This window comes from Epinephelus fuscoguttatus, linkage group LG15, assembly GCF_011397635.1.
Source record: "Epinephelus fuscoguttatus linkage group LG15, E.fuscoguttatus.final_Chr_v1".
Lineage (NCBI taxonomy): Eukaryota > Metazoa > Chordata > Actinopteri > Perciformes > Serranidae > Epinephelus > Epinephelus fuscoguttatus.
In genome coordinates this window covers 25,872,536-25,899,108 of record NC_064766.1, presented here as the reverse complement: position 1 = coordinate 25,899,108, position 26,573 = coordinate 25,872,536, and the positions used below count along the sequence as shown (strand labels likewise).

At 42.6% G+C, this 26,573-nt stretch overlaps 1 protein-coding gene across 2 annotated transcripts; it reads left to right on the top strand.

Annotated features, from left to right (window-relative positions):
• LOC125901864 (phosphatidylinositol 4,5-bisphosphate 3-kinase catalytic subunit alpha isoform) lies at nt 1–26,025 on the top strand. Of its 2 annotated transcripts, none has more exons than XM_049597830.1 (21): nt 1–251; nt 1,897–2,312; nt 2,537–2,746; nt 2,875–3,125; nt 3,498–3,743; nt 3,965–4,050; nt 4,156–4,261; nt 7,376–7,528; nt 8,053–8,187; nt 9,916–10,040; nt 10,177–10,258; nt 10,471–10,635; nt 10,761–10,864; nt 12,501–12,672; nt 15,325–15,431; nt 15,719–15,840; nt 19,705–19,783; nt 19,986–20,156; nt 20,318–20,435; nt 20,531–20,682; nt 22,121–26,025. In XM_049597830.1, exons 2-21 carry the CDS (start codon nt 1,961–1,963, stop codon nt 22,389–22,391), a joined length of 3,207 nt encoding a protein of 1,068 aa, XP_049453787.1. In that variant the 5' UTR covers nt 1–251; nt 1,897–1,960; the 3' UTR covers nt 22,392–26,025. The 2 variants fall into 2 exon arrangements, with proteins under 2 accessions (XP_049453787.1, XP_049453786.1); XM_049597829.1 differs by having other exon boundaries at nt 1–425.
• Nucleotides 26,026–26,573: the final 548 nt, after the last annotated feature.

Sequence of the window (26,573 nt, the reverse complement as noted above, 5' to 3'; positions counted from 1 at the left end):
GGTTTCCTCTCGCAGTCTCATCTCATGACACACTGAGCTCTCTCTGTGTGGGAGGGCGGTCCATGATGATGAGCCTGCTAGCGCCCGTACAGCAGGCTAGTAGCTGTGCGGAGCTAGCGTGCTACCAAACTGAGCAGTTTATTTTCGGGACAGCACGATGAAGAACATCATGAAGTATTACAGACTTATTCCACTACAGCATATTGACAACATCAGCGGGAGCTAGGGGCGTCTCTTCTCCGCCACAGCGGGTCTGTGCCGACCCCTCCGTGTCATTGTTCGGATGGACTAACGTTAGAGCTAGCGCCGCTGCTTGAGACTTCCCGAGCGGGCACGAATGGGATTCACTCAGCTAGCCGTTGCTAATGGTTGTGCTGGCAGACTAGCTTCGCGGCTAACCGGTTGGCGTTAGCTAGCTGACACAGGTAGCTCTATATTTGTTTTTGTCGTGTTTTGTTGTGTGTTCGCTTTTACTTTTATACTGAACAGCTTCCCAGTTACACACCCGACAGACAGCCGGGTCGCACCCGTTTATTGAAGTAACTTAACCTCAGACCAACATGAGCTTATTATGTATCAGTCGATGTTTTCATATTGTAGATGACATTGATCTGCTTAGTGAACTTGCCTAGTATGGTTAGCTAGCTAGCTAGCAAGCTAGCATAGAAACAACATAACCCACTAAGCAGCAGCACAAACTAATTGATGTGACTGTCAAGCCCAGGCTAAAAGCTATAACTTAGCAGTGTTAGCCACACTTAACTAACCTTCTTTAAGCTAACATGGTTGTTTACATGAATTTTGAAGTCCTTTCATTCGACATCACTGGACATTTATCGGTTCATTGCTGCCCTCTGTGAGTTAGCATGAGGTATTTTAACACAAGCTCACTGAAGGGAAAGTTTTGTCCATAGACGTTGCTGTCTCTGATGTGATGACTTCTTATGTTAATTCTCAGGTCCCTTGCTAAATTTATTAAAATTCAAAAAACGCAGTGACATCTTCAATTACTGCTAAATCCTGTCGCCTGAGTTGTTATAAGTTGCTACTACAGTTCAGTCAAATTGAAGTAAAGCAACTTTACAGAAAAGCTATGTGCTATATGGTCAGCTGAAAAACCTTAAAACCTATATACAGTGTTCCTCCAGGCATTCCTTTAGTATAACGTTACAGCTACTGAATTTTATGACATATTGGCAACCCATGTAAACTTAAATCTCCCCCAGGAGTGTCTGTTCAGCATTTTATATGCTGCCACACTGCATCTCCAGCATCTTCTCAGGTCACCAACTCACTAAAACTGATGTTATTGCAGTAACATCTGCAATTACTGTCACAAATGTGTTGTTATAGTTGTTATAAGTGTGTTGCTACATCTGATCTGCCAAAACTGAAGTAAAGTAACTTCACATCATGGCTGTGTGCAATGCGGCCAGCTCAAAAACACTAAACCAATATACCTTGCACCTACAGGCATTGCTTTAGTATGCAGTTACTGAATTTTATAACATTTTTGGCAACCCACGTTCACATAAAAGTCCCCCAGGAGTGTTCAGTTTTCAATTTAATTTATAATGCCCAATATCACACATTACAATTTGCCTCAGAGACAGCATACGACATCCCTCTGTCCATGGACCTTTGCAGCGTATAAGGAAAAACTCTCCCAAACAAACCTTAAACAGGGGAAAAAATGTTAGAAACCTCAGGAAGAGCAATAGAAGTCGTATGTACAGAATAGATCAATGTTTTAAAATAAGTGTGTGTTTAGCATTTTTATGTGGTGTCACAATGCAACTCCAGCATCTCTCAGGTCAAGTGTTTACCTCAAGCTTTATGCATTATTGTGCACAGGTCAGTGATTCTTACATAATTCTGTTTTCTTCCTTCTCACAGTTGGTTGACATCGCTCATCTCGTAATTACCGGGCTCCTGAAATAGCGGATTAGTTAGCACAACCATGCCTCCCAGGCCCTCCTCAGGAGAACTATGGGGGATGCACTTGATGCCCCCCAACATCCTAGTGGACTGCCTTCTGCCAAATGGCATGATTCTCACGTTGGAGTGCCTCCGGGAGGCCACGCTGATCACAGTCAAGCATGAGCTTTTCAAAGAGGCCAGGAAGTACCCTCTTTACCATCTGCTGCAGGAGGAGAGCTCCTACATCTTTGTCAGCGTCACCCAAGAGGCAGAGCGGGAGGAGTTTTACGACGAGACCAGGAGGTTGTGCGATCTCAGGCTTTTTCAGGCCTTCCTCAAAGTCATCGAGCCAGTGGGCAACAGAGAGGAGAAAATTCTTAACAGAGAGATAGGTATGGTTCATGAATTACGTAGGTACAAAGCAGCCTACCGTACCATACAGTAACGTACTGTAGCAACTGTTGGCCTTGGGGATGTCATTACCCGCAGTGAGAGGAGGATTAACATAATACTGTTGGCTTTATGTTATGTATTGTACTGTATTATTCCAAGGCTAATATCCCATGTGTCAATGCCAAAAAAAAGGTTTTTGTTAAGCACATGTTTCTCCTTTCAGGTTTTGCCATTGGAATGCCTATATGTGAGTTTGATTTGGTGAAAGACTCAGAAGTGCAGGACTTCAGAAGGAACATTTTAAATGTTTGCAAAGAGGCCGTGGACCTCAGAGACAGTAACGGACCCCACAGCAGAGCTTTGTACGTGTATCCTCCCAATGTAGAATCCTCCGCAGAACTTCCCAGGCACATCTATAACAAGCTAGATAAAGGTAACATTTCACTCTTGGCTCAAAATATATTGTGCAAACATTCACATTTTAGCTGTTTGCGCCTTCTCTGTGTATAAAAAAATGAAAGCGTATTTCTCCAATTTGTTCTTTTATTCTTTTTCCCTCAGGTCAAATCATTGTGGTGATATGGGTTATTGTGTCACCCAGCAATGACAAGCAGAAGTACACCCTGAAGATCAACCATGACTATGTGCCGGAGCAGGTGATTGCCGAAGCCATCCGTAAGAAGACACGTAGCATGCTGCTCTCCCAGGAGCAGTTAAAGATGTGTGTGCAGGAGTATCAGGGAAAGTACATCCTCAAAGTCTGCGGCTGTGACGAGTACTTGCTGGAGAAATACCCTCTGAGTCAGTACAAGGTAATCTAATTTAATCTTACGCATGCTGCATCTGATGCTGTTGTACTTAGAGGCGGGAGAGTTTCACTTCACATCAAATTATCATCCAACACAAATGTGCTTGGCATTCATGACATGAAATGAAATTCATGAGAAAATGAGCTGCCTGTGAAATGTGCTGATTCAAGAATAGACCGTATACATCACGTTATATAAGCACAAAGCACTGAATGCTTCAGTTACTGCTGAGTTGTGCTTGTAAAATCCAATAATTTACATCTTAATAAACCCTAGAAATTGTATGAATGGCTTCAAAATGTCAAACAGCATGAATAGCTTCAAAATGTCACAATCATGGCTGCTTCAAAATGTCACTTTGTGTGTCCTTGACAGTATGTGCGCAGCTGTATCATGCTGGGAAGGATGCCCAACTTGATGCTAATGGCAAAAGACAGCCTGTATTCCCAGCTGCCCATGGACACTTTCACCATGCCGTCATATGCGCGGCGTATATCCACAGCAACGCCCTACATGAATGGGGAAACAGCCACAAAGTCTCTCTGGACTATCAACGGAACGCTGAGGATCAGGATACTGTGTGCCACTTACGTCAATGTCAACATCAGAGACATTGACAAGGTACACCGGTGTGGTGCTATGACCACTACATCTTGTTTTATTTATAGCTTCTCTGCTTTGTCCTGCTTTGTCAAAGATAAACTCTGACTGTAATCTCACATCACCAGCACCTCTGAGGTTATTAGAAGATTGTTCACACCATGCAGTCAGAAATCCACTGGAAGATATCTCACCACTTGATGGATTAGTATATAAAACTGTTGTTGTTGTGGCTGCTCTAGATCTACGTCAGGACGGGGATATACCACGGTGGAGAGCAGCTGTGTGACAATGTCAACACTCAGCGCGTGCCCTGCTCGAACCCCAGGTAGTACACAGTGAAGAATGGCGCTCCACACACCTGGGATTCCACTCAGCTTTGCGACAGTGACGTGATTGATTATGTTAATGGTACCTTCCCTGTTTTTTCCAGGTGGAATGAGTGGCTGAACTACGACATGTACGTTCTAGACATCCCCCGTGCTGCCCGGCTCTGCCTCTCCATCTGCTCTGTGAAAGGAAGGAAAGGGGCGAAAGAGGTTAGCGGTGAAATGCTGAAATGCTACATTAAAGTTATAATGCTTAAAGGGACAGTTCACCCCCCAAGTCAGAAATGCTGATTTTTTTTCCTCTTACCTGTCGTGCTTTTTATCAGTCTAGATTGTTTTGTGAGTGTTGGAGATATCGGCTGTAGATATGTCTGCCTTCTCTCCAGTATAATGGAACTAGTTAGCACTCTTGCCAAAAAAAAAAAAAAAAACAATAAAAATACACTTGAAACACTCAACAGCAATGTCTCTTTCCTCCAAGATAATCCACAGACCTTGTCATCAGCAGTTTCATGTAGGAAATGCTTCTTTCTGCTGAACTACACCCACTATCCGTATTACTGCACAGAAGGAAGTGTGCATCTTCTCATGACAGGATGAGATGTAAACATTAATGGCGTCGTCTTCAGCTGAGCTGCAGTCTTAGCTAGCTCCGTGGTGCTAGGTGAGCTAGCAGTAAATGCACACTTCCTTCTGAGCAGTGATTCGGTTGGTTGGTGTAGTTTTAAATTGAAAGAAAATAGTTCCTTCATGATACTGCTCACAACCAGGTCTGTGGATTATCTTGAGTAACTGGGCCATGGTTCCTGGTAAGAGAAGTAAGAAGAAGATATACTTTATTAATCCCCAAGGGGAAAATCTTTTTTTTTTCACTCTGTTCTCATACACACACAAGCCCAAAATACAAACACATGTAAAAACAGGACCTAAGCATGCATTAGATGGAGAGATGTCAGAGTTTGGTGTTTGGTGCCTTGCTCAAGGGCATCTCTGCAGTGCCCAGGAGGTGAACTGGCACCTCTCCAGCTACCACTTCATGCTCCATATTTGGTCTGGACAGGGACTTGAGCTGGCAACCCTCTGGTTCCCAACTCATGCCCCTATTGACTTGGCTACTGCCGCCCAAGAGACAGTGCTGTTGTCTTACCAACCACGTCTCAGCGCAGAAGGAAGCGTGCATCTACTGCTAGCTCACCTAGCACTACAGAGCTAGCTAACGTTACAGCTCAACCGAAAAGGACGGCATTAATGTTTACATCTCACACTGTCACAAGCACAATCCTCTTCTCCGTGAGTAGATGTGCGGTTTCGTTTGCAGTGATAAGGTTGTCGGGTGAAGTTTGGTAGAAAGAAAATAGTTCCTACATGAAACTGCTCACAACAAGGTCTGTGGATTATCTTGAGTAACCAGGTCATGATTTCTGGAAAGAGACATTGCTGTTGAGTTTTTCAAATGTACTTTTTTGGCACTTTGAGCACCACAAGCTGAGTGCCATCTAGTTCCATTATATTGGAGAGAATGCAGACATCTCTACGGCTGATATCTCCAACACTCAGCAACTCACACCAAAACAATCTAGATTGATAGACAGCACTATAGACAAGATGAAAACATGTATTTTTGATTTATGGGTGAACTGTGCCTTAAACATTAGCTTTAGTTGATTTGATGATATCATGGTTACTAGTCACAACAAGAAATGTGTTTTAATACTACAGCAAACACTCCTTATATATCAAATGAGCAACTGGTGTGTCTGCTCACAGCGCAGTCAAACAAGGTGGCATTGTTTTAATTAAGATGTCAGTCAGTGACTGGCCTTCTTCCATCATGCCATGAGCAACTGCGCTCTGATTTCATGACGGGCATGGCACAAGTAGTTTTCCACAACAGCAGAGCGGAGTGAAAGGAGTTGGTTAATTAGGCGAGGAGGTGAAGGCATGCAGCCTGTCATCTGCAGCTCTTCATGTAACAGCTCATTGTGGCTGCTCTTTCTTGTTTTATTACTTTCTGCAATAGATAAAACGGATCTGCTGTCGAAAAGAACCAAAAATGACGTGTTTTGCAGACGTATTTTTTCATGAACAATCGCCCCAGGGACAAATACATTGCGTTTCCTGTGTCACGATAAAAGCTACTCACTGATTGAACACTTTTATGTGAATCAGCAGGAGGAAGAAATGTTGGGTTTCAAACAGTGAGGTTGGTGTCAGATAGATAAAACAGTAACGCTGGATCATATTCATGCGTCGTTTTCCTGTGAATCCCTTGTGCGTAGGTGGGCAATTTGAATCCAGGGCTGCAATGACAGACTCTGCCAGTAACAATAAAAACAACTATATAGAAACGTAATTCATAGTTGCCAATCCCCCTCGATTTTTCCCGGGAGACTTCGTTTTTTTATTGCCCTCTCACAGTTTTCTCCCAGGGTCGCAATTCTCTCATACTTCTCCAAATTTATGACAAATTCTTACACATTTTTTGTCATTTTTTGTTTTTACAACCTGTCTCTGGCACTGTGCAGCAAGTATAAGCCTTGTGACTCTGAAAGTTTACAGTTTCTACCTGTACAACAATACAGTGATGCATAAGAGAGCTGCTTGCGCCTCCTCATCTTTCTCGGTGAGGCGAAAGGAATACTTGAGCAAATTTCACATGTCCTAGAAAGAAGTGTTCCTGTTTCTTACAGAAAGTTTGAAAGAAAGGGGCATGCATTTTGTAAAAATTACTTTGTCGATTCTTCCATCAAGCATGGGGGTTGCACAGTGAGCTGAAATTAATGAATGAAAACTGATGAATATTAGTTTATGCCAGGGATTCATGCAAGTTCACGCAAGAGGGGCAAGTTATTTTATACTCTTTCCTGGGAATTAAAAGTAAGATTAAAAGTATTTACCATGAAAATGCTGCTGGATTGTACTAATTATTTTTGTTCTTTAAAAGTAATCAGAATGCAAAGTCTCCCCCAAAATTGGTTTTAAAATCCTCCATATGTTTTAGGTGTCAAGGTTTGCAAGTATAAAGTTAGAGAGTGTAAATACTTTAAATGGATTTTGCCTAAAAAGTGCTGGTCGTGAATAAAATTAAAATCAGAAACACGGATTTTGTAAAGCGACCTTTTGAATGTTATATTCAAATTCCTAATTAGTCTATTCTTGTTTCATTCTTATTCAAATCAGAGCCGTTAGCAGAGGCGGTTAACGCAGGCATGGGAAATAAACAACCTCCCTGTGTTGTGCGCTGCACCTGTGTGCTCCGTAGCCCCGAGCTGTTGCCTTGCTAATCATTTTCCTATGCATCATCTTACTGGTATTCTCCTGCAGGAGCACTGTCCTCTGGCCTGGGGCAACATCAACCTGTTTGACTACACCCACACATTAGTATCAGGGAAGATGGCTCTCAACTTATGGCCTGTCCCACACGGCCTGGAAGACCTGCTCAACCCAATCGGTGTCACGGGCTCCAACCCCAACAAGGTGAACAGCAAATGTCAACATCATGAACACAATGCTTAGTCCCTGTTTGTGCTTCCAGTCATGTCTTGTCCTTTTTTTACAGAGCAAATAGTGGTGTGATGGACAAATGTAAACAGACATTGTTCTCCTTTGTTCTTTCATTTAAGTCTTTTCCTGTCGGTTAACCAGAAAATATGTTATTTCAAATGAAATACAAAGCTGTATATGCCAAAAATGAATGTAAATTACACAGGATGTCAAAGCAGATTTCTTTTAGTCACATCTGACAATACTAAGAAGATAGAAAAACATGGCACAGAACAATCTTTTCAAAGCTTTTCAGGTATTATGCACTGACCTCTAAGCCCCATGACCCAGTTTAAATTGAGCTGGTGATGACATGTAGAGTTTCACAGCCGGATTTAAGCCGCACAGATTTAATCAACCAAGCTTCTTATCCCATTTAATTAGATACTCATTGATATAGGTGCCATTTTTGATTACAGTAAAGACCTTTCCCCTCTCACCACTGTCTCACCCTGCAGGAAACACCTTGTCTGGAGCTCGAGTTTGACCATTTCAGTTGCCCTGTCAAGTTCCCCGATATGGCCATCATCGAGGACCACGCAAACTGGAATATATCCAGAGAGCTTGGCTTTAATTACTGCCACACCGGTTTGGTAAGATAACAAGCATTTTTTTATTATGTGGTTTGTGTCACTCATTCATCCTGAGATCTGATTTTCATTGTGAGCTGCTGACACATTGTTGTTCACTCACACCACAGACGGTAAATGAACACCTTTTCATCCATGATGACACAGGACTGTAGGGCTGGGAAACTGTAGGCACCTCATGAAATGATCTGAAGTATGATGCAATGGTAAAATGATTATTGATGCATCCTATTGGATCAAAAATTTGGATTTCTGTACATGATTTATTTTTATCTCACTGTGTGGCTACTTGCTACTCTTAAAACTGCATATTGGTAATGATTCATGATTAAAATAAACTAGGGCTGTCACGGGATTAATTTCTAATTGCAATTAATTGCTAAATTTCAATAGTTAACCAGGATTAATCGTTTTTTTTTTTTTTTTATAATTGCATGTTTAACATTCTAGCATTTTGTATTTCAAAACACTTTTGACAGTACAAACAGTACCTGGTTTGTAACCAGACAGAGACCACCTCTTCAAGAAGGTCTCTGTCTGGTTGTTTTGGTGCACACCTGAGTGTGATTGCTGTGTTCACACCTGCCCTAATGAAGCGCACTTAGGCGGCAAATTAACTTGAGTTCGACTGAACCAAACTAAGCACCCTAACATAACCATAACCAGCACCCTAAATCAAATGGGGTGCAAGTCAGAGTCACGTCTGGCAGGTAACTATAAAATACAAAAAAAAAATAGTTCTGTCAAACCATAGGTCACAAAACAGCACACAGCTCACAGCAAATGATGGAATACATCACCAGAAAAAAAACAGCACTGCACAAACAAATAGACCTCAGCTCAGTTCAGTCCACTGAATCTGTTTTCTGTTTTCTTGGCAACTCTTCACAGTTCAGTCCCAGTCGTGCTGTAAACCACCGAAACAAAACACAGCTCAAAAGTGCTGCAGGTTTTTACTGTGGTTCTCCACAAAACAAATGTATCTGTATTTGCAGTTCAGTGACAGGAAATTATTTACAATATATACACCCGGTACTGCAGTACCACTGACCACTGAGTAAGGCAATTAGTTTGGTTTGTCACACTTAACTTTCTCAAGTCTGCAACTCTGAAGAAAGAGAAACTCCAACAGCGACAATGGGGCAGTGATCCTCCTACTAACACCGGTTTGCTTTCCATGAGTGGACTAAATAACATGGACTTAGATCACGCTCTGATGCCCAGGGTAAAGCTGCCGTACTCTTCTTCACTGACCAACAGCAGCGGTGGCTTTGAGAATGACTAACAGTTTTTTCTCTGCAGGTGCATAATATGTTTAACTTGTCAACTGAACCGTCTGGGAGGTTTTTAAAGTGAAACGAGCCATTAATAAAGCACAGTGGTGTCTTATTTTCCCATTGCTATAGCAGCAGGAGGCAGAGAGCCACTTTAAAAAAAATGAAATGTTGATATTGTAATAATAATACACTCGTTAAGTCACTGATGATGTATCAGAGTCTTGAAGGGTTGTCTCATTTCATAGGGGAAGATTTCAACTACTTCCCCTTGTAACTCTGTTTCCGAGAGGCAAAAGGGCACTTAAAAATGAGGGGTAGGGGTAAAAATAAGAAATGGGATTGGGCCATAATCTTTCAACAGAGTAATTCATTTTTCCCCACCCCTGCAACATGGTGCTGACATTGTTGTTCCGTTTATTAAACTACGTGTTGCATGTGTTATATGGCGTCATAGAGTAACAGACTGGCGCGTGACAACCCCCTGACTGACAGCGACAATGAGCAGCTACGCCAGGTGTGTAACAGAGACCCGCTGTCTGAAATCACTGAGCAGGAGAAAGACTTTCTGTGGAGGCACAGGTAATGTGTGTGCGCCTGTATGCCATTATGTGGCATATCTGAGGGGTCAAAACAATTACACTTTACACAGAAGTCAGTGTGTGTTGCCATGTTATTGAAGTTAGAATTAATTCACTCTCTCCCCAAACTGTTTTAGACAAGACTGCCTCAACATGCCAGAGATCCTCCCCAAGATCCTCCTGGCTGTGAAATGGAACTCCAGAGATGAGATTGCACAGGTACGCTCAGGTTTCTGCTGCTGACACCTTTATTTTGAAGGTCATCACACGGGGAAATAGATGTGTGCCTAACTCACTGTTATACTAATGCAACTCAGCTGATACTTACCCAGATAGTGCACACAAACATGTTGTCTCAGGTGTTGTAGTGTTGTTTAAAAATTGCAAGAATGATAAAAATGTCTGAGGTCAGTTTTATTTTGTCATTTCAGATGTATTGCCTCCTGAAGGACTGGCCTGCTATCAAGCCAGAGCAAGCCATGGAGTTGCTGGATTGCAACTTCCCTGACCCTATGATCAGAGAGTTTGCTGTAAAGTGCCTTGAGAAATACCTAACTGATGACAAACTCTCACAGTACCTCATTCAACTGGTTCAGGTGTGTTGCATCCTCATTGTATTATTGTGAGAGGAAGCTTGATGTTTCAGTTTCATACAATTTAGTTGTGTTTTTGAGGCAAATAATAGTGTTTTTATGGTGTTTTCTCTTTTTCCTGTGCCCAGGTTCTAAAGTATGAGCAGTACCTTGACAACCCGCTTGCACGCTTCCTGCTAAAAAAGGCATTAACCAATCAAAGGATAGGACATTTCTTCTTCTGGCATTTAAAGTGAGTTCATTTAAAAAGGTCTTCTTTCAATTTGGAGCTGTTTGCCCGTGATTTGAATGGTTTCAGTGATGTTTGACTTAGGAATGGGCCTTTTAAGTTACTGTGATATTCAAGTACTTGGATTAAATTATTGTAGAGTACTCACAAAAAAAAAGCTAGCATCTAAATTGGCCAACAATGAAAAAACAAGTGCAAATTTAAATTCATTTATTAAACAACCTGGCTTTTATACCGATTAAACCATAAATTCAAAGTTAACACACAAAAAATCAGCAAACAACTCTGCCGTTAAACCTGTTGATAACAGTTAGGTAAAGTTAGCTGTGTCACAGTGTGTATGAGTGTGGGCGGACTCTCATCAACTTTTCCCTGGTGCAGAGCTCACACTGCAGCAGCAGAAGTCTCATGATAAACAGAGAGGGAGCAGCAGCGGGCCAAGGAGGCGCTGAGTGAAGGAGTGCAGAGAAATCAGATTTTACCCATTTCATATGGGTAAAAAGAAGTATAAAAGTCACGCTCACATGTGGGGGGTTGGGTGGCGAATATGCTATACGGTGAACGAATACTTACATCCAAATTGAGTTCTGGAATTGTCACGGCCATCCCTAGTTTGAATGTCACTAACTGTCAGGTCTCCAGTCACGTTGAATTCAAGAAAGTTCTGTGAACTCAGCTGATGTCAGTCGATGTTTTGGGATACTCTGTGTCTGTTTGCATTAGAGCTTTGATTCTCTGCCCAAACTTGATTGGGCTTGACCTGACCCGCCGAGTCTGGCTAGACAGTGGTTTCTGAAAATTCCCCCCGGGCTTGAATCTGGTTGGTTTTTCTACAGTTTCCTGGTGTTTTTTTTTTTTTGTTTTTTTTTAATTAATTCGTCTTCAATTCAGACCATATACAGGACAGCTGTTGGGAAATCTGGGCAGGTGAACAACATTTTCAAAAGTCAGCCCCTTATCGAAACTGGCATTCTGACTGAGCTGGTCAGGATGCAGTCTGGCTCACATGTTTACCTCAGCAGCAATTGTGAGCGTTGCACATCCACCTGACCCATGTTGGATGGACCGCACCACTTCTCATACCTGCATGGGGTGGGAGCATCAGATGGCACGTTGAAATGTATGTTAATAAATACATATAACTTGTATTGTCAGTGATTTCAGTAGGTAAATTGTTGTACTTGATCCAATTTAAGGGTCAACCGTAGACCTTTTCATGGGCCCCCCTTGGCCTTAAGCTGGGGTCATCTGTACCCTTTGACCCCAATGATGGCAGACCTGACATTGTAGTATCTAAACCCTGCCTGTCATGAAATCCTGTACGATCTTTATTTAGTGTCTATGTTAAATGATGGTTTTTGGATTGTGCTGAACATTTGGTAAGAGAAGGCGCATGTCACGCATTTCTGTCAACGAAAAAGAAAAGTTAAAGTGCAAATTCAGGTTTTCATTTTGGCCCAAAACTGCTGTCGTGGTTCAGGCTTGGACAGAAACTCTTTGGGTTCATGTTGGGTCAGGCCTGATTTTTTTTTTTTTTGGCCCTAATCATAGCTCTAAATTTTACGGATGCTGGACACATTTCTCATCAGGACCCAAACAACCCCTAATGTTTTTCCTTCTCTCACTGATATGTGTGCAGGTCAGAGATGCACAACAAGACAGTCAGCCAGCGGTTCGGCCTGCTGCTCGAGTCGTACTGCCGGGCCTGTGGCATGTATCTGAAGCACCTGAGCAGACAGGTGGAGGCCATGGAGAAACTCATCAATCTCACTGACCTCCTCAAACAGGAGAAGAAAGATGAGGCGCAGAAGGTAATCCGACAGCCGGCAGCTGTTAACTGTGATCCATTGAGTCGTTGAGTTTAATCTCGATAACATCTGGACCAATCAGGCCACAGAGAAGCCACAATACAGCTGAGTGATTGAGTTTGGACAGGTGCTTTTTTCACTTTGCTTGCTGCTAAATATATTTTAACCACACATTGCTAAAACAAAACAAGGTGATCCTTATAATAGCCATAGATTTACACAGTGTATTCTTAAATTACAGCTGGTGCTTACACAGGTTGGTTCCAAAAAAGGCCGGTATGACCTCTGATAATGTTTGCATGGTTCATTTAGCATAATTAATATCTCCGCAGTATCACTTCCATCAGTATCAGTGGCTCTTAAGTTTTAAATAAAAATACCAGTCTATTTAATTCTGATTGACTGTACACATCAGAGCTTTCTGGATGTTCAGCTGCTGTTAATGAAGGTCAACACTTGTGAATGATTTACTATAAAAGCCTTCTAGGCAAGTGAAATGAGAAGCAATCACAGATTAATGCTTATTAATAGAGTATGATGGAATTTCTTGTAAAACAGGGTACATTAAGGGAAAAGGCATATCGTCTATAATGATGCTCAAATAAAGCAAATAAACTTAAAAAAATATAGGCACTTCATTTGAATAGGGTGCTATTTAAGATGTATAAAAAGATGGTCACTTCTATGCGCCATATAAAAATGAAGCCAAAATATCCTGGATACAACCGTTGCCACCTTGTGCCGGTCATCAGGAACCAGAGTCTGCGCAGTAGTGATCTCCACATAATCGAGTTACCGCCATCTGACCAATCTCAAGCAGCACCATTGAACATGAGCACACCGATTGGCACACACAGCTGTCAGTCATGACATCAAACCCCTTTTTATAGCATCAAACAGCTAATTAAAACCAATCTCATGATAAAAATGTATACTTGAACATGCATCCGCATAAGAACTACCTAAAATGAGATTGGGAAAAATTTATTTGACATGTATGCCATCTTTTAGTTCAGTATTTAAGTGCTGTCTAAAGGGAGGAGGTTATAGCCACTAGCTAATGTGCCAGTCATACTGGCGGTGGTGTCTATGCAAATACATTGGTTAGCCAGATAACCAGCAGATTGACGTACTATCTGAATTTTCTGTTATTAAATAGCGTTCATGAGTGATGAAATGATCAGCACCCAGCCCCACAGCGTAAAACTGCTGTGCTCTGTGAGGCTGCATTCAGTCAAAGTTTAAAAATTTTGCTGAGGAAAAGCAGCAGGCAGACTGTTCCTACTGTGCATTTACCAGCTGTGTGACCTGCCAGCTGTCTAAACAAGGGTGTACGTTTTGCTATAACATCTGGGCGGGGGACACATATTAAGCAGGGGGCTGGGGGTCATCCCCCTATATATTCAGAGCATCAATCATGGTGAATTTTTAGGCATCAGTTTGTGCCTTTTCTGCATTAATCAATGGTAGAAATATCATGGTACTTAGACCTCAGTCATGTGAGTTGGTTGATCTTTATGTTTCATGGTAGATTGTAAATGTTGCTTTTGAGGTTGGCAAATTTGCGTTTCCCAAGATAGCGAAGGTCTGATCCACTTTACTTTCCCCCTGACTGGCTAGTACTTGTTGCCTTCATTGGTTACGTTGGCAAGGTTGAGGCAAGGGGAGTGAGACTGTTTAGGGTTAGGGTAAGAATGTCAGTAGGGCAGAATAGTGTTCATGCCTTTGCTTTCCCCAAATTGTATGGGGTTGCACACTGCCACCACCTTCTTTACTGGAGAAATTGTTGCATTAATGAGTTGCGCTCTAGCAGCACATCAAAGTGTAAGTCGTCTGCCACATTCATATTTTTGTTGGAGGGGACAAATGCACATATTTGAAATGTTAAGATGGACACGTCTCCTTAATACCCCCCCCATAATCTATGTCAGTGTGCCAAAAATGAGTATTTAACAAAGCTGCAGCTGGTAGCTTTTATGAAAAAAAAAAAAATCTCGTATTTGCTGAAACTATCTCCATATTCACACGTCACTAACTGAGACAAATAATCTGTGACAAAAATCATACTCCGCTGCCTACTTGATTGTTTTGTAGTGCTTCTAATGACCTTACCTCAGTAAAAAACAACCAGTCAGAGCTGAGGAGTCTCTTACGCAGCTGTCAAACATGTTGGTCACAGCTCGTGAACTGCGGTCAAACTGCAGCGTTAATTACGTATGAATTAAGGTTCTGTTACTGCATTTTCTTTTTCTCACCTCAAATTCTTTCAGAAACATATTTTAGTGTACTGTTTAGCTGTAGAATGAGAAAGTTCGTGACCCCTGTTTGAAACACTAGAGCTGAAACAGAACACCACCCAGCAGCCGCAGCCTAGTTTGACAGTTTGACCACAGTTCAGAAGCAGTGATTGTGATGTGATTGACAGCTGCGTTAGAGACTCCTCAGCTCTGACTGGTTGTTTTCAGTGAGCAGCAGCAGACTCTAGCAAATCCCATTAGAAGCAGTAGGAAGAGGAGGAGGAACATGATTTTTATCTGACTCGCACTTCTTTCAGAATTTTGTGACAGTTGCGGCAAATATGTCAAAAAGTTATTTCCGTAAAAGTTACCCAACTGTAGCTTTAACTCACATGACGGTGCGTTTCTCTCCTTGAAGGTTCAAATGAAGTTTCTGGTGGAGCAGATGAGAAGGCCTGATTACATGGACGCCCTGCAGAGCTTCACCTCCCCACTGAATCCAGCACATCAGCTGGGAAACCTCCGGTACATCAGCACTCTCTCATCTTACTCTCTCCTCTGATGAAGTGGCTGACATTTATTATTTATTTTCTCTGCAGGTGTTGCTTTTGCCTTTTCTTCTTCAAGGCTTAAGATGTTATTACATAATATGAATCAGTGTTTTTTATGTGTGGATAAAGAAAATGTAGGAACACAAGGAACTGCCTCATTTACAGTAAACCCAGTCCACATGACTCAGCTGGGATGGAATAATGTATATATGTTTTTTGAGTCACATTTCCTCCTCAGACACTTCCCCGTTTCTGTTTCAGCCTGGAGGAATGCAGGATGATGTCATCAGCCAAGCGGCCTCTATGGCTTAACTGGGAAAATCCAGATATGATGTCAGAACTGCTCTTTCAGAACAACGAAATCATTTTCAAAAATGGAGATGGTGAGTTTGTCCATGAAATAAAATAGTGTAGAAAGAACTGTTTGCTCTGATTGTTTGACTAATACAACAGAAAATGGCGATTTCTGTTAGTTGTTAAACACACGGCTGTTAATGTGTCATACTCCCTAATTTGAGGACTATTTTCTGCCTATTATCACACCTATTTTTCTCACTAAACAGGAAAACACAGCTGTACACCAATCCAAGTTTCTGTCTTTCACTGAACTAAGACTAACATCAGCTTGATTGCCTCGTTAGCTCATCGTAAAACACACTTAATTAAACCTCCAAAACCATCTTGTTAGTTATCTAGTTAGCCCACTATTCACACAATCAACACCTCTGTTTGGGCTGGTCCTTAACTCACTTAGATAGATGTGAAAATATGCAGATCTTCTGGCTGTGTATCCTCTTGGTCTCTTTGTAGTCATTCTCACATATGAACTCTGGACAGTGTCCAGAGAGTCAGGTCCTGAGTTTCCTTTTAATACGTGGAGTAACAGGAGACTGTGTGTGAAGTGTTCTCGTCTACTGAATATTATGTCAATCGAATCAGATCTGGCTGATCAATACGAATTTTTGATGACTTGTTTTTACTGAACAGGCTCAGCGGGACATTTAGAGTGACAGTGCCATTCACATATACAGTTAACAAGCTAACTGCACATTTCGGAAGTGTGTGATAACATTTTTTGCCGACACTAGATATCAAATAAAAACCAGAGACTGTATCGTATTGAGTTGCCGTGAGCTGTAATTTTGCAACCTCCGAGCACAAGCAAAACTATAACGTTATCTCAGAGCCTTATGGTGCACAGTGTCTCCTCCTCCGAGAGTAGCGTGAAAGTCAAGAGCGCTCGCTCTGCAGCAGAATCTGGGGACCAAAACAAACTCAGAAACACACCGCACAGCACACTGACTTGCCAAAAATCAGAAAAGACTGCTCGACTTTAATTTGAATCTCCAACTTTTAAGGGACAGCCCTGTTGGAAATATTCCATTCTGTTTAGGTAAGGGTTGGCGCCAGGACACAATGTGGATTACACCACAGTCATGTCACCAGATTGTAATTTGATTTAAAAAAAAAAAAAAAACAGAAGTCTCTTAATCTTCTTGTTGCTGTCTTTGTGTAAATGGCCCTTTGGGTGTTTGTTTTCTTTCGGTTTCGTGCTCGTCTCTTGATAGACACGTCATCAACACACCAATTTGCTCACTGTGAATTTTCCAGACACCTGCTCTATTCTTACATGGGCTCAGTTGAACATTGCACAGACTTTTTACTAGTGTATTAAAGGAGCTATATGTAAGAAATCTAAAGCAAATAGTCGTAAAATCATCCTAATATGTCACAGAGACTAAGGAATAATGTTCATATAACATACTGATCTCACCGATAACAATAGTACGGCCAGAATATTTGCATTTAAAACATTTTTTTTACAGTCTGCAAATCATGTTTATGTTTTGAATTTGTGGTTTGGCCTGTTGCGCCACCCACCGCCGTCTACCAGTCACGCAGTCAGTAGAGTCTCAGCATCAGTTACAATTACAACTGAACGACAGCAGCACAGCAAGCAGCATTAGCAGTGTCCTGGTACATAGCATTAGCAGCCGGCTCCTCCTCAGCTGTATCCCGGCAGCAGTGTTAGCAGCAGAGAAGCTGGACTTGCTTGAACGGTCAGCTGGAAAACCGAAGATCAAGGACGTGGCGACACGGCCCTGCCACAGCAGCCGCCCGTGGGCAAACAAATCAGTCTCCAGCCTGCCGCTGTCCAGCAACCTTGAATCTGTAGGGGAAGGGGGGCGGACACAACTCGTGGGAGTATTTTGAATTTGAGTGCAGTAACCGTTTTGGCCACATTCTTACATACAGCACCTTTAATAGGCATGTCCCGATCCGATCACGTGATCGGAAATCGGGGCCGATCACGTGGTTTCAGACTCGATCGGAATCGGAAGTTACATCCCGATCAGGGATCGGATATAGGCCTATTTGTCTAAACAAGACGGGCCGCATGGGGGGTGTTCAGATGTAGCTCTTTTGCACTCTCAAACCCATTACTTTTACTGTAGACGTGTGTCATGTGTGCTCATAACCCAAAGCGACGCCAGCGGCGCGCCTTCGGTGCAACGCGCTTGTTTTTCGTGCACGTCCGTGTGTGTGTGGCTGCGTCGTCGCGGACATGTAACGATATGAAATGACGGTGCTTGCGAGAGTGTGAGAGACGATCGTCCGTGTCACCGTGTCAGCTGACTGTTTAGTACGTGTGTGTGGCTGAATTGTTTCACTGCTGACTTCCAAGCAGCTGTTGTTGTTGATGTTTGAGCACTACAGACCCCAGCAGCAATAACAGTCACTGCAGCTTCTACTGAGAGCGAGTCAGACATAACGCACGTGAGACAGACACAAGGACAGACTGCGCAGATGTCGCGGACATCGTTAAACTTCTCACACTGTTGTGTGACGGCAGATACAGAACCAGGTATTTATTTAAAGTTAGAGAGGGAGAAGGAGCGAGGTGAGCTGGGTGAGGGAGGGAATGAGGGAGGGAGAAGGAGCAAGGTGGGGGGGGGGGGGGGGGGCAGACAGGCAGGTGAGGGAGGGATAAAGGGAAAGAGGCTGGTGATTGAGAAAGGCATGATAAGCTATTTTATTTTTGACCAAATGTTCTTGTTGTTGACTAATGGATAATGGAATTAATATTATACCGTGGAGCTACTGTACTATTATCATACAGTGAGGTTTTGATATCATGACATGTCTTACAATACTGCAATAAATGTCATGGGCTTGTTATTGGGGTACAGTATTGTAATATTGTGATATTGTTACATCCCTAGTAGAGCACAAAGAACAGAAAAATAGTGGGATGATACAGTTAATCTACAGTAAAAAATTTTACTGCATTGCCAAAGTATTGGATCGGGACTCGGTATCGGCAGATACTCAAAATCAAATGACTCGGACTCGGGGGCAAAAAAACGTGATCGGGACATCCCTAACCTTTAATAGGATAAAGTCTGTTTAATGTCTGATTCAGACATTTGTGTTCTCACATACAGCTCCTTCGGGTATGTCAAGATTATTTCAGGTTCGCAGTGCATGTGTGAAAGGGGCTCCTGTCTCTGAGCTGTTGGCTGAGCAGCAGCTCTCACTTGTTTGTCGAAGGCAGCTACAATAACGTTACACCGTGTTTTCAACAAATGAGGAAATAACACATTTTGATGTAAAAATTATTCATTTTCCACTGCTCATTTGGTCGTCAGCAAATGCACACCTTGGTGAGCTCTTGACTACAAGTTGGTTTGATTGTATGGAAATTTATACAGAGGTTAGCCGGCTACAACTGTTGCAGTGGCAGCAGTACATATAAAAATGGCTGCCACTCTGACCATCCTGCAATGTTGATTTGAATGGGGACGTTTGTTCACTCTCATTCTGTTTCTATGGTTTTGTATCAGTGCTTTTGCCTTGTATCTCTGTGACTGCCTCTATCTCTGTTCGCCCATCCTTCCCTCTGTGTATCAGCACACACACACACACACACACACATGCAAACACACACAGACTTGAAAAAGCTCTTGCTGAGCATGCAGCATAATTCAGTCTGAGCCTGTAGGGCACATCATGGCACACAAACACAACCTCATCCATGTTCTTTACATGGAATTCAGAAAGAACAAGTCACATTATTTGAATCACACTTTAGTGCAGCTGTTGGAGCGTTTTGCTGCACCATCTGTGACAAAACTGACTCTGACAGCTCTGCACCACGAGGCATCATGGAGTTGATCAAAGAGCAGCGAAGCAGCTAATATTCACCTTACTGTCATCCACCTCCTCGTCTCTCTGTGCCTCCGCAGATCTGAGGCAGGACATGCTGACGCTGCAGATCATTAGGATAATGGAGAACATCTGGCAGAACCAAGGCCTTGATCTCAGGTAGGCTCCTCACTACACCACGACAGCAAAGATGCAGGTGCACATTAACAGGTGCTGGATACTTTCATGTTCTGCACTCCATACCTGAATGCAGATTAGTGGCAACCCCTGCGAGCCACCTCGACTTGTTTAATATGAAGTCTGTCGCTGCTGTCCTAATTAATTCTGCCTCTCTTTGTGTTTCTTGTCCTTCCTCTCCCAGGATGTTGCCATATGGTTGTCTGTCAATCGGCGACTGTGTGGGTTTGATTGAGGTGGTGAGGAACTCTCACACCATCATGCAGATCCAGTGTAAAGGTGGCCTAAAGGGGGCACTGCAGTTCAACAGCCACACACTGCATCAGTGGCTCAAGGATAAGAACAAGGGAGAGATGTGAGTGGTAAAAACAGTCATTTATACAGCTCATCCAGGCTTTGGGTGGGCATAGAGGGGTGTTACTGACAATATAAAGAATAATGTGAAGACTCAGTGTTTGAAAAACTCCCAATCTTCTTTGAGACTCAAGTATTTTCCATTTGTTTGATATTTTTCAGGTATGACCAGGCCATAGATCTGTTCACACGGTCATGTGCAGGCTACTGTGTAGCCACGTTTATCCTGGGCATAGGGGACAGACACAACAGCAACATCATGGTCAAAGATGATGGACAGGTACAGATTACATGTACCCTCCTATGCTGTATATGCATACTTTCTGTTTCCCTCCTGAATGATTATTTAATGTCTTACGTTTTTTGTCTTCTCAGCTGTTCCACATAGACTTCGGCCATTTCCTTGACCACAAAAAGAAGAAGTTTGGGTACAAGAGAGAGCGCGTGCCCTTTGTGCTCACACAGGACTTCTTGATCGTTATTAGCAAAGGAACTCAAGAGTGCACCAAAACAAGGGAGTTTGAAAGGTAACACCAGCAACAGACATGAGTGTATTATATTGGGATTAAAGAAGAATGACTATAAAACGTATCAAAGCCATATCAGAATGTCCTGCACTTGTCGGCAGCCCTTTTTACAACGAGACCCTGTAATACTGCCACAACAAAGACCCTTTAGTTTGCCGGCTTTGCGTTTATATGCACACCTAAACAATGCCTTCATAATGCCACCAGGGTTGGCTGAACTTTTTTTTGTCCACCTGCCACTCAGTAGATTACCATTGTTTTTTAGGCTGGTGAATGAAGCCAGTCCAGTAGCCACTTGCATATTTTAACAGTATTTGGCTGGTGGCTGGTGCAAATTCCTAACCTTGAATGCCACTATAGTTTGCTAGTTTTTCAATTAAGTTCAATTCAGTTTATTTATAAAGCCCAATATCACAATTTGAGTTGTGATAGCTCGAGTCAGCCCTAGTCAGCTGTTTTTTTTTGTTTGTTTTGTATTACAGCTGATTTAATATGTTGAATCGGATGCAGAGCTGGCAGAGCCTGTTGGTGAGAGAAAGCCCTCTGATTGGTAGTTTAGCTCAGTGCACAAGAAGAGAAAGGGAAGTGAGGAAAACAAATTAACAGTCAAGGTCAAGAGGTGAAACTAATGGTGAAACTAACTTGTTGTACAAGGTAAGATAATTTTTTTTAGCTACTGAGCTCTTGAGCAGAAACGGGTTTTGGTTAGCTAGTGCACGATAAATATCCGTCGTTCTTTCACAGTTGGGTGTTGTTAATGTGTTAACTGGCTAACTAGCGTCTTCAATCCATCCTGTTGGTCTTCCAGTTTCCCTTTTTTGATGATGAATACAGACTATAACCACCTGCAGCTATGGAGAGTTATACCTTCTCATGCAGGCGCATAACGTATATGCTAGTTGGCTGTTGGCTGTAGTGTTTGCGATGTGTTCAAGCACAACTTTTTGGCCAAGACGTGGGCAATGTGAGGTGATGCAACAGTCAACCTTCATCGTTACTAGTTCTTTGATGTCAGTTTGGTGTTTCTGAGCCGTAACACAATGGAGTCAGCCTCTAGTGTGAAATACAACATACGTGTCAGGTGTTTTCTTAATGATAACAATGGCGGACATTTTCGGTTGCTGTTCTCGTTCTTTGGGTTAACTGCTAACTGCTGTTAGCTGCTTCTTAAATCTCCTCATGATGGGTCGCACACATAACACGTTGTCAAAATGTCAAACGCATCCTGCCAGTTGTGTACTGTTAGTACCTTGTCTGCTGGCTTAAAGACGAAGCAACGCTATCCCCTGTCAGAATTCGTACCATTTCTACAGAACAGCGAGGCAGAGGAACGTCGTAACATTCGCGCCTTGGACAGGCAGTGCAAAAGGCACATTTGTCCCCACTTTTCTTCCGTGCTTGTATTCCTATTTGTAAATTTTTCCTGCTCCCCCCTCAGGTTCCAGGAGATGTGTTACAAGGCGTACCTGGCAATCCGGCAGCACGCCAATCTCTTCATCAACCTCTTCTCCATGATGCTGGGCTCCGGGATGCCTGAGCTGCAGTCGTTCGACGACATCGCTTACATTAGAAAGACGCTGGCTTTGGACAAGACGGAGCAGGAGGCCCTGGACTACTTCATGAAGCAGATGAACGATGCTCACCATGGCGGCTGGACTACCAAGATGGACTGGATCTTCCACACAATCCGCCAGCACGCCATGAACTGAAATGACGCGAGAGGGGAGTAAAGGACTGCGGAGACAACAGCACACTAAGAACCAAAAGAATAGTGAGAGGAGAGCGAGGTATTTTCCCCAAACACACTAAGGCCTGGTTAATACGTCTGCCAGCGTGTGACTCTGAAACATTACCTGCCAGCACACCACATAATAAGGGTGCTCAGAAGGGCCTATTTCAGGGACATGATGCTTAAATGCTCCTGTTTCTGCAGGTTTCTGAATCTCTCCTCCCTGCACTATGAACTAAGGCAGGGCGGAGTGTCATCAGTCTTCTTCATAGGAACTAAAGTGTAATGGACCTCAACAATGTTGACAGATTTTTATTTTTCTTATTTTTTATTCCTTTCAGTACATCTACAACCATCAGCATTAAGAAAGGAACATCATGAAGTGGTGTACCATGAGCACAGCGGGCTTTTTCTAAGGATGACCTGACAAAAGTGTATCTGCTTTATTTCCACTACCTATTTTGAACTGATGAAGACGGGGGGGAGATATCGGCGCACACAGCCAGGCCAGCTGAGACAGAATGAAAGGGACAATGAGGAGCTGGTGTGTGCCCACAAAAATCATATTACCCTCCTTTACAATCATAAAAATCAATCACCAACACTATACCACAGGACTGACAGAGGACGTGTTGTTAAACACTTAGCTAGCATTTAACGCTTTTGGAGCAACTGAACTTATTTGTAGCCTACGGATGACGTGTTCTCAGTTTAGAAATCACGCCAGATAACTGACTTTTGTACAGCAGTATATCCATAGACTTGTATGCATTCGGTGCACATATTCCTTTTTGAGTCTATTTTCTACTGAGCCAAAGTACTAGATGTGTAACCCCTCTACTCAGCAGTCTTATTGTAAAAAAGAAAAATAGTCACTACTATTCCAAGTCTCTCGTGTGTACTCATAGCACTGATCTCTGCAGTATTTGTTTTGTTTCGTCTATCAGTATTATCATGCGTCCGGCGTCGAGGCACAAATGTCCGTCGTCCACCCCACACAGTCGGACCAGAGAAAACCTTTCTGACGGTCAGCCGTTTAGGAGGTTATGAATTGTGATAGGGTTGGGTACCGTTCACATTTTACTCGGTACCGATACCCAGCAGTACCTTTTTTACTCTTCTCTATTCACATGTAGAGCTAAGTATCTGTCTTAGCTCTACCGTGTGCCTGTGTGTGTGTCTGCCCGTCTCTCTCACGCTCTTTTTAGAATAAGTAAGCAATTAAAAAAAATCCACCTCAAACGGCAGTGTTACAAGGCTATTTCTAAAATAAAATAAAAAGGAAAACAAACCAGACCAAACTGTCTGGTTTGGTCTGGTTCTGAACTGCTGGCTTTGCGCAGCCTGTCTCAGTCGCGAAATGGCACGTAGCCGGGAAGTTGGCCGAGGAGTTTGTGGGCAGCTTCCTGGCTTCAGATCACTTTGCGGCACTTCTGACTCCTTAAAGAACTTACCAGCTTCACAAAGGTCTGTTGTCTTTGATGTAAAGCACCCTTGACGTGAGCAGCCGGCCAAGGATTCATGCAGGTGGCTTGCTGGTTTCGGCTTACTTAGGGGCACTTCTGCTTCCTTACTTAACCCACTGGCTTTGCGGAGCTTGTTGTCTCCAGAGCAGTTATCTCCATTGCAAAGCGCATGATGCCAGGCAGCCAGCCGAGGAGTTCCATGGGCAGATTCCTGGGTCTGACTCGCTTAGCTGCACTTTCGCCTCCTTTCTGAACCCACTGGCTTTGCAGAGCTTGTTGTCTCTGCTGCAAAACGCCACAAAGTTGGGGAACCGGCATAGTTCGTAGCAGCTTCCTGACACTTTGTGCCTCTTCTGCCTCTTTGCTTAACCTTCTGGCTCAGAGCTCCTTTTGTTGGCTGCAAAGCACCCTGAAGCAGGAAAGCCAGTCAGGGAGTTCTGTGGGTGGCTGTCTCGGGGCGCTTTGCTGTGCTTCGGCCTGGTGTTTTCATCCAGGTGTGCTCTTAGTTACCATAATTTGGCACAGATTGATTCAAAGTGAATCTGTACTTGTCAGTACCGATGTAATTCAGTCTGTACATGTAGAAGTAGAGTGCGGTACCCAACCCTATAATTCAGCTGTTAAAGGCAAAGAACGCAGGGGGAAGAGAATGTGTAGTGTTCCTTTTGTGTGCTGTGCTGTTACACTATGCAAGTTGTGATCCTAATATGTACTGTATCCTGCAAAAAAAAAAAAAAAAGATGTCAGAGTAAGGCAGAGAGAGAAATGCATCTCCCCCGACATACTCACACAGACAAGCGTGTCAGTGAACTTCGTACAGACGGTACATGGAAGACAGAAAAAAAATGCTGCACTGTAACAGAATCGTCTACTTCTTCCCGACAAAAAGAACTGTGAGAAACGCCTTTGGACCCTGCCTTTCGCTTCTCCTTACCAGGTTTATATTCGGAGCTTCAATCTAAGCCATCTGTAAAATGTTTGATGAGTTGAGTTTCGCTCCTGTCCTCTTGTTCTCAGATAATTGAAGACAGACTCACGTTCGCCATATGGTCCCTGATCGTGACATCCAGGTAAAGAAAAGCAACCGAAGTGAATTTTTATTTTTTCAACCTTCCAAGTGTCTTTCTTCCCTCCTCTTTTCCTACGATTGTCACCCTTATGTGTGGAAGAACAGTCTTTGCAGGTTCGCTAGCTGCACAGACGCATACGTAAGAGGTCAGTAGATGTTCCAGCTTTACCAAATGATACACCACGGGGCGGTTTCCTGGACACTCAAGTCCGAATTTTTTTTTTTTTTTTCTGTACATGGGTAAGGACTTCAAAATGCTCAGGAAACCGATCCTACTGAGATGCATGTGCTTCTGTACAGGCTACAGAGCAGTGGGCCGGACCCAAACTGAGAAAACTAGACCCTGTATACTTTATGGAAGAACTCTCTAGATGATGCTATTTCCCTTTGTACTTTGTTTTCTGTTTCTCACACTGCATTATGCATGAGGTCCTCGAATATCTACCTTTTTGTTTGTTTGTTTGACCTGATGTTGTTTACTTGAATTTCATGTATAGAAATGACCTTGTTACTTGTGTGAGGTACAACAAAGTCACAATGAAGGTAACAGATACTGATAACTGCTACTACATGTGCAAATGCTTTCCTTGAATAACTACAGAGGTAATATATTTTTGTATTTTTAAATGTACGCAAACTCATATATGTAAACTGCTAACCAAAAAAACAAAACAAAGGAGGAATCATGCATAACGTGCACCATCCTCATACAAAACCCAGTAGACAGCTTCTAGTTGTTGAAATGATATGAATGACAGAGCAGAGGTGGATCGTTTGAATGAAGGACAAGGACTTGATGCTGTTGTCAGAGTACGATCTTTACGTCGAGTGGAGATCTCTTGCCGTAAGTGGAAGTCTGTAAGCACAATAAGGAGGAAGAAGCTACCCTGCATGTTTTAAAAACCAGATCCATATGTTAGTTATATATCCATCTGTATATATATCTCATAAAACCTCTTCAAATACTTGTTTTAGTCAACCTCATTATGATCATGTCTGATAAACTGTATGCATTCATTTATTGTACTGTTGAATAAAAACATTTCTCCCTATATAAATACATCACCAGGTGGTTTAATTACAGAGCTTGTTTTGCAGTCGATCAAAATATATTTACAAGGCACTTTGCGTTTTGCTTCATGATAAAGATTAACATTCATGTAGGATATGGCTAATATGAACAATCCTTAAAGGAATACTTCACCCACAATATGAGCATTTATATGTAAATCACTCAGCCGATGTCACGTAAAATTATTAAAAGAAAACTCCATAGTGAACAAATTATCCAAAAACTGAGAAATTTCTTGTAGAATTGAAGTCATAGGGGTCTGTGTTAAACAACGGCAAAACTGTATCAAAACATCCGTCTACAAACTCTCACACAACTTGTGCGGTATAATCCATATCTCATTTATCCAGTCATATGCTCAGTACCTCCCATAGACCAGGGGCAACCTTTACTATCCACACACTATCTACATTTTTGGCCACAAAAGAAAAATCTGTCCGGAGCAGCAAAACATATTTGAGCCTCATAATAAAGGTAACACAGCCTTTTAAGTATATTAAAACCACGACAAACAACCAAAGGCCATTGAAAACATGGGTGTTTTAAGATTTGTCT

Excerpts from the sequence above, each read along its gene's own strand:
- LOC125901864 (XM_049597830.1), top strand. The coding sequence starts at position 1,961 with ATGCCTCCCAGGCCCTCCTCAGGAGAACTATGGGGGATGCACTTGATG. Across the intron at positions 3,744-3,964 it reads ACATCAGAGACATTGACAAG|ATCTACGTCAGGACGGGGAT; the intron begins GTACACCGGTGT and ends TGGCTGCTCTAG. Across the intron at positions 20,683-22,120 it reads AAAACAAGGGAGTTTGAAAG|GTTCCAGGAGATGTGTTACA; the intron begins GTAACACCAGCA and ends CTCCCCCCTCAG.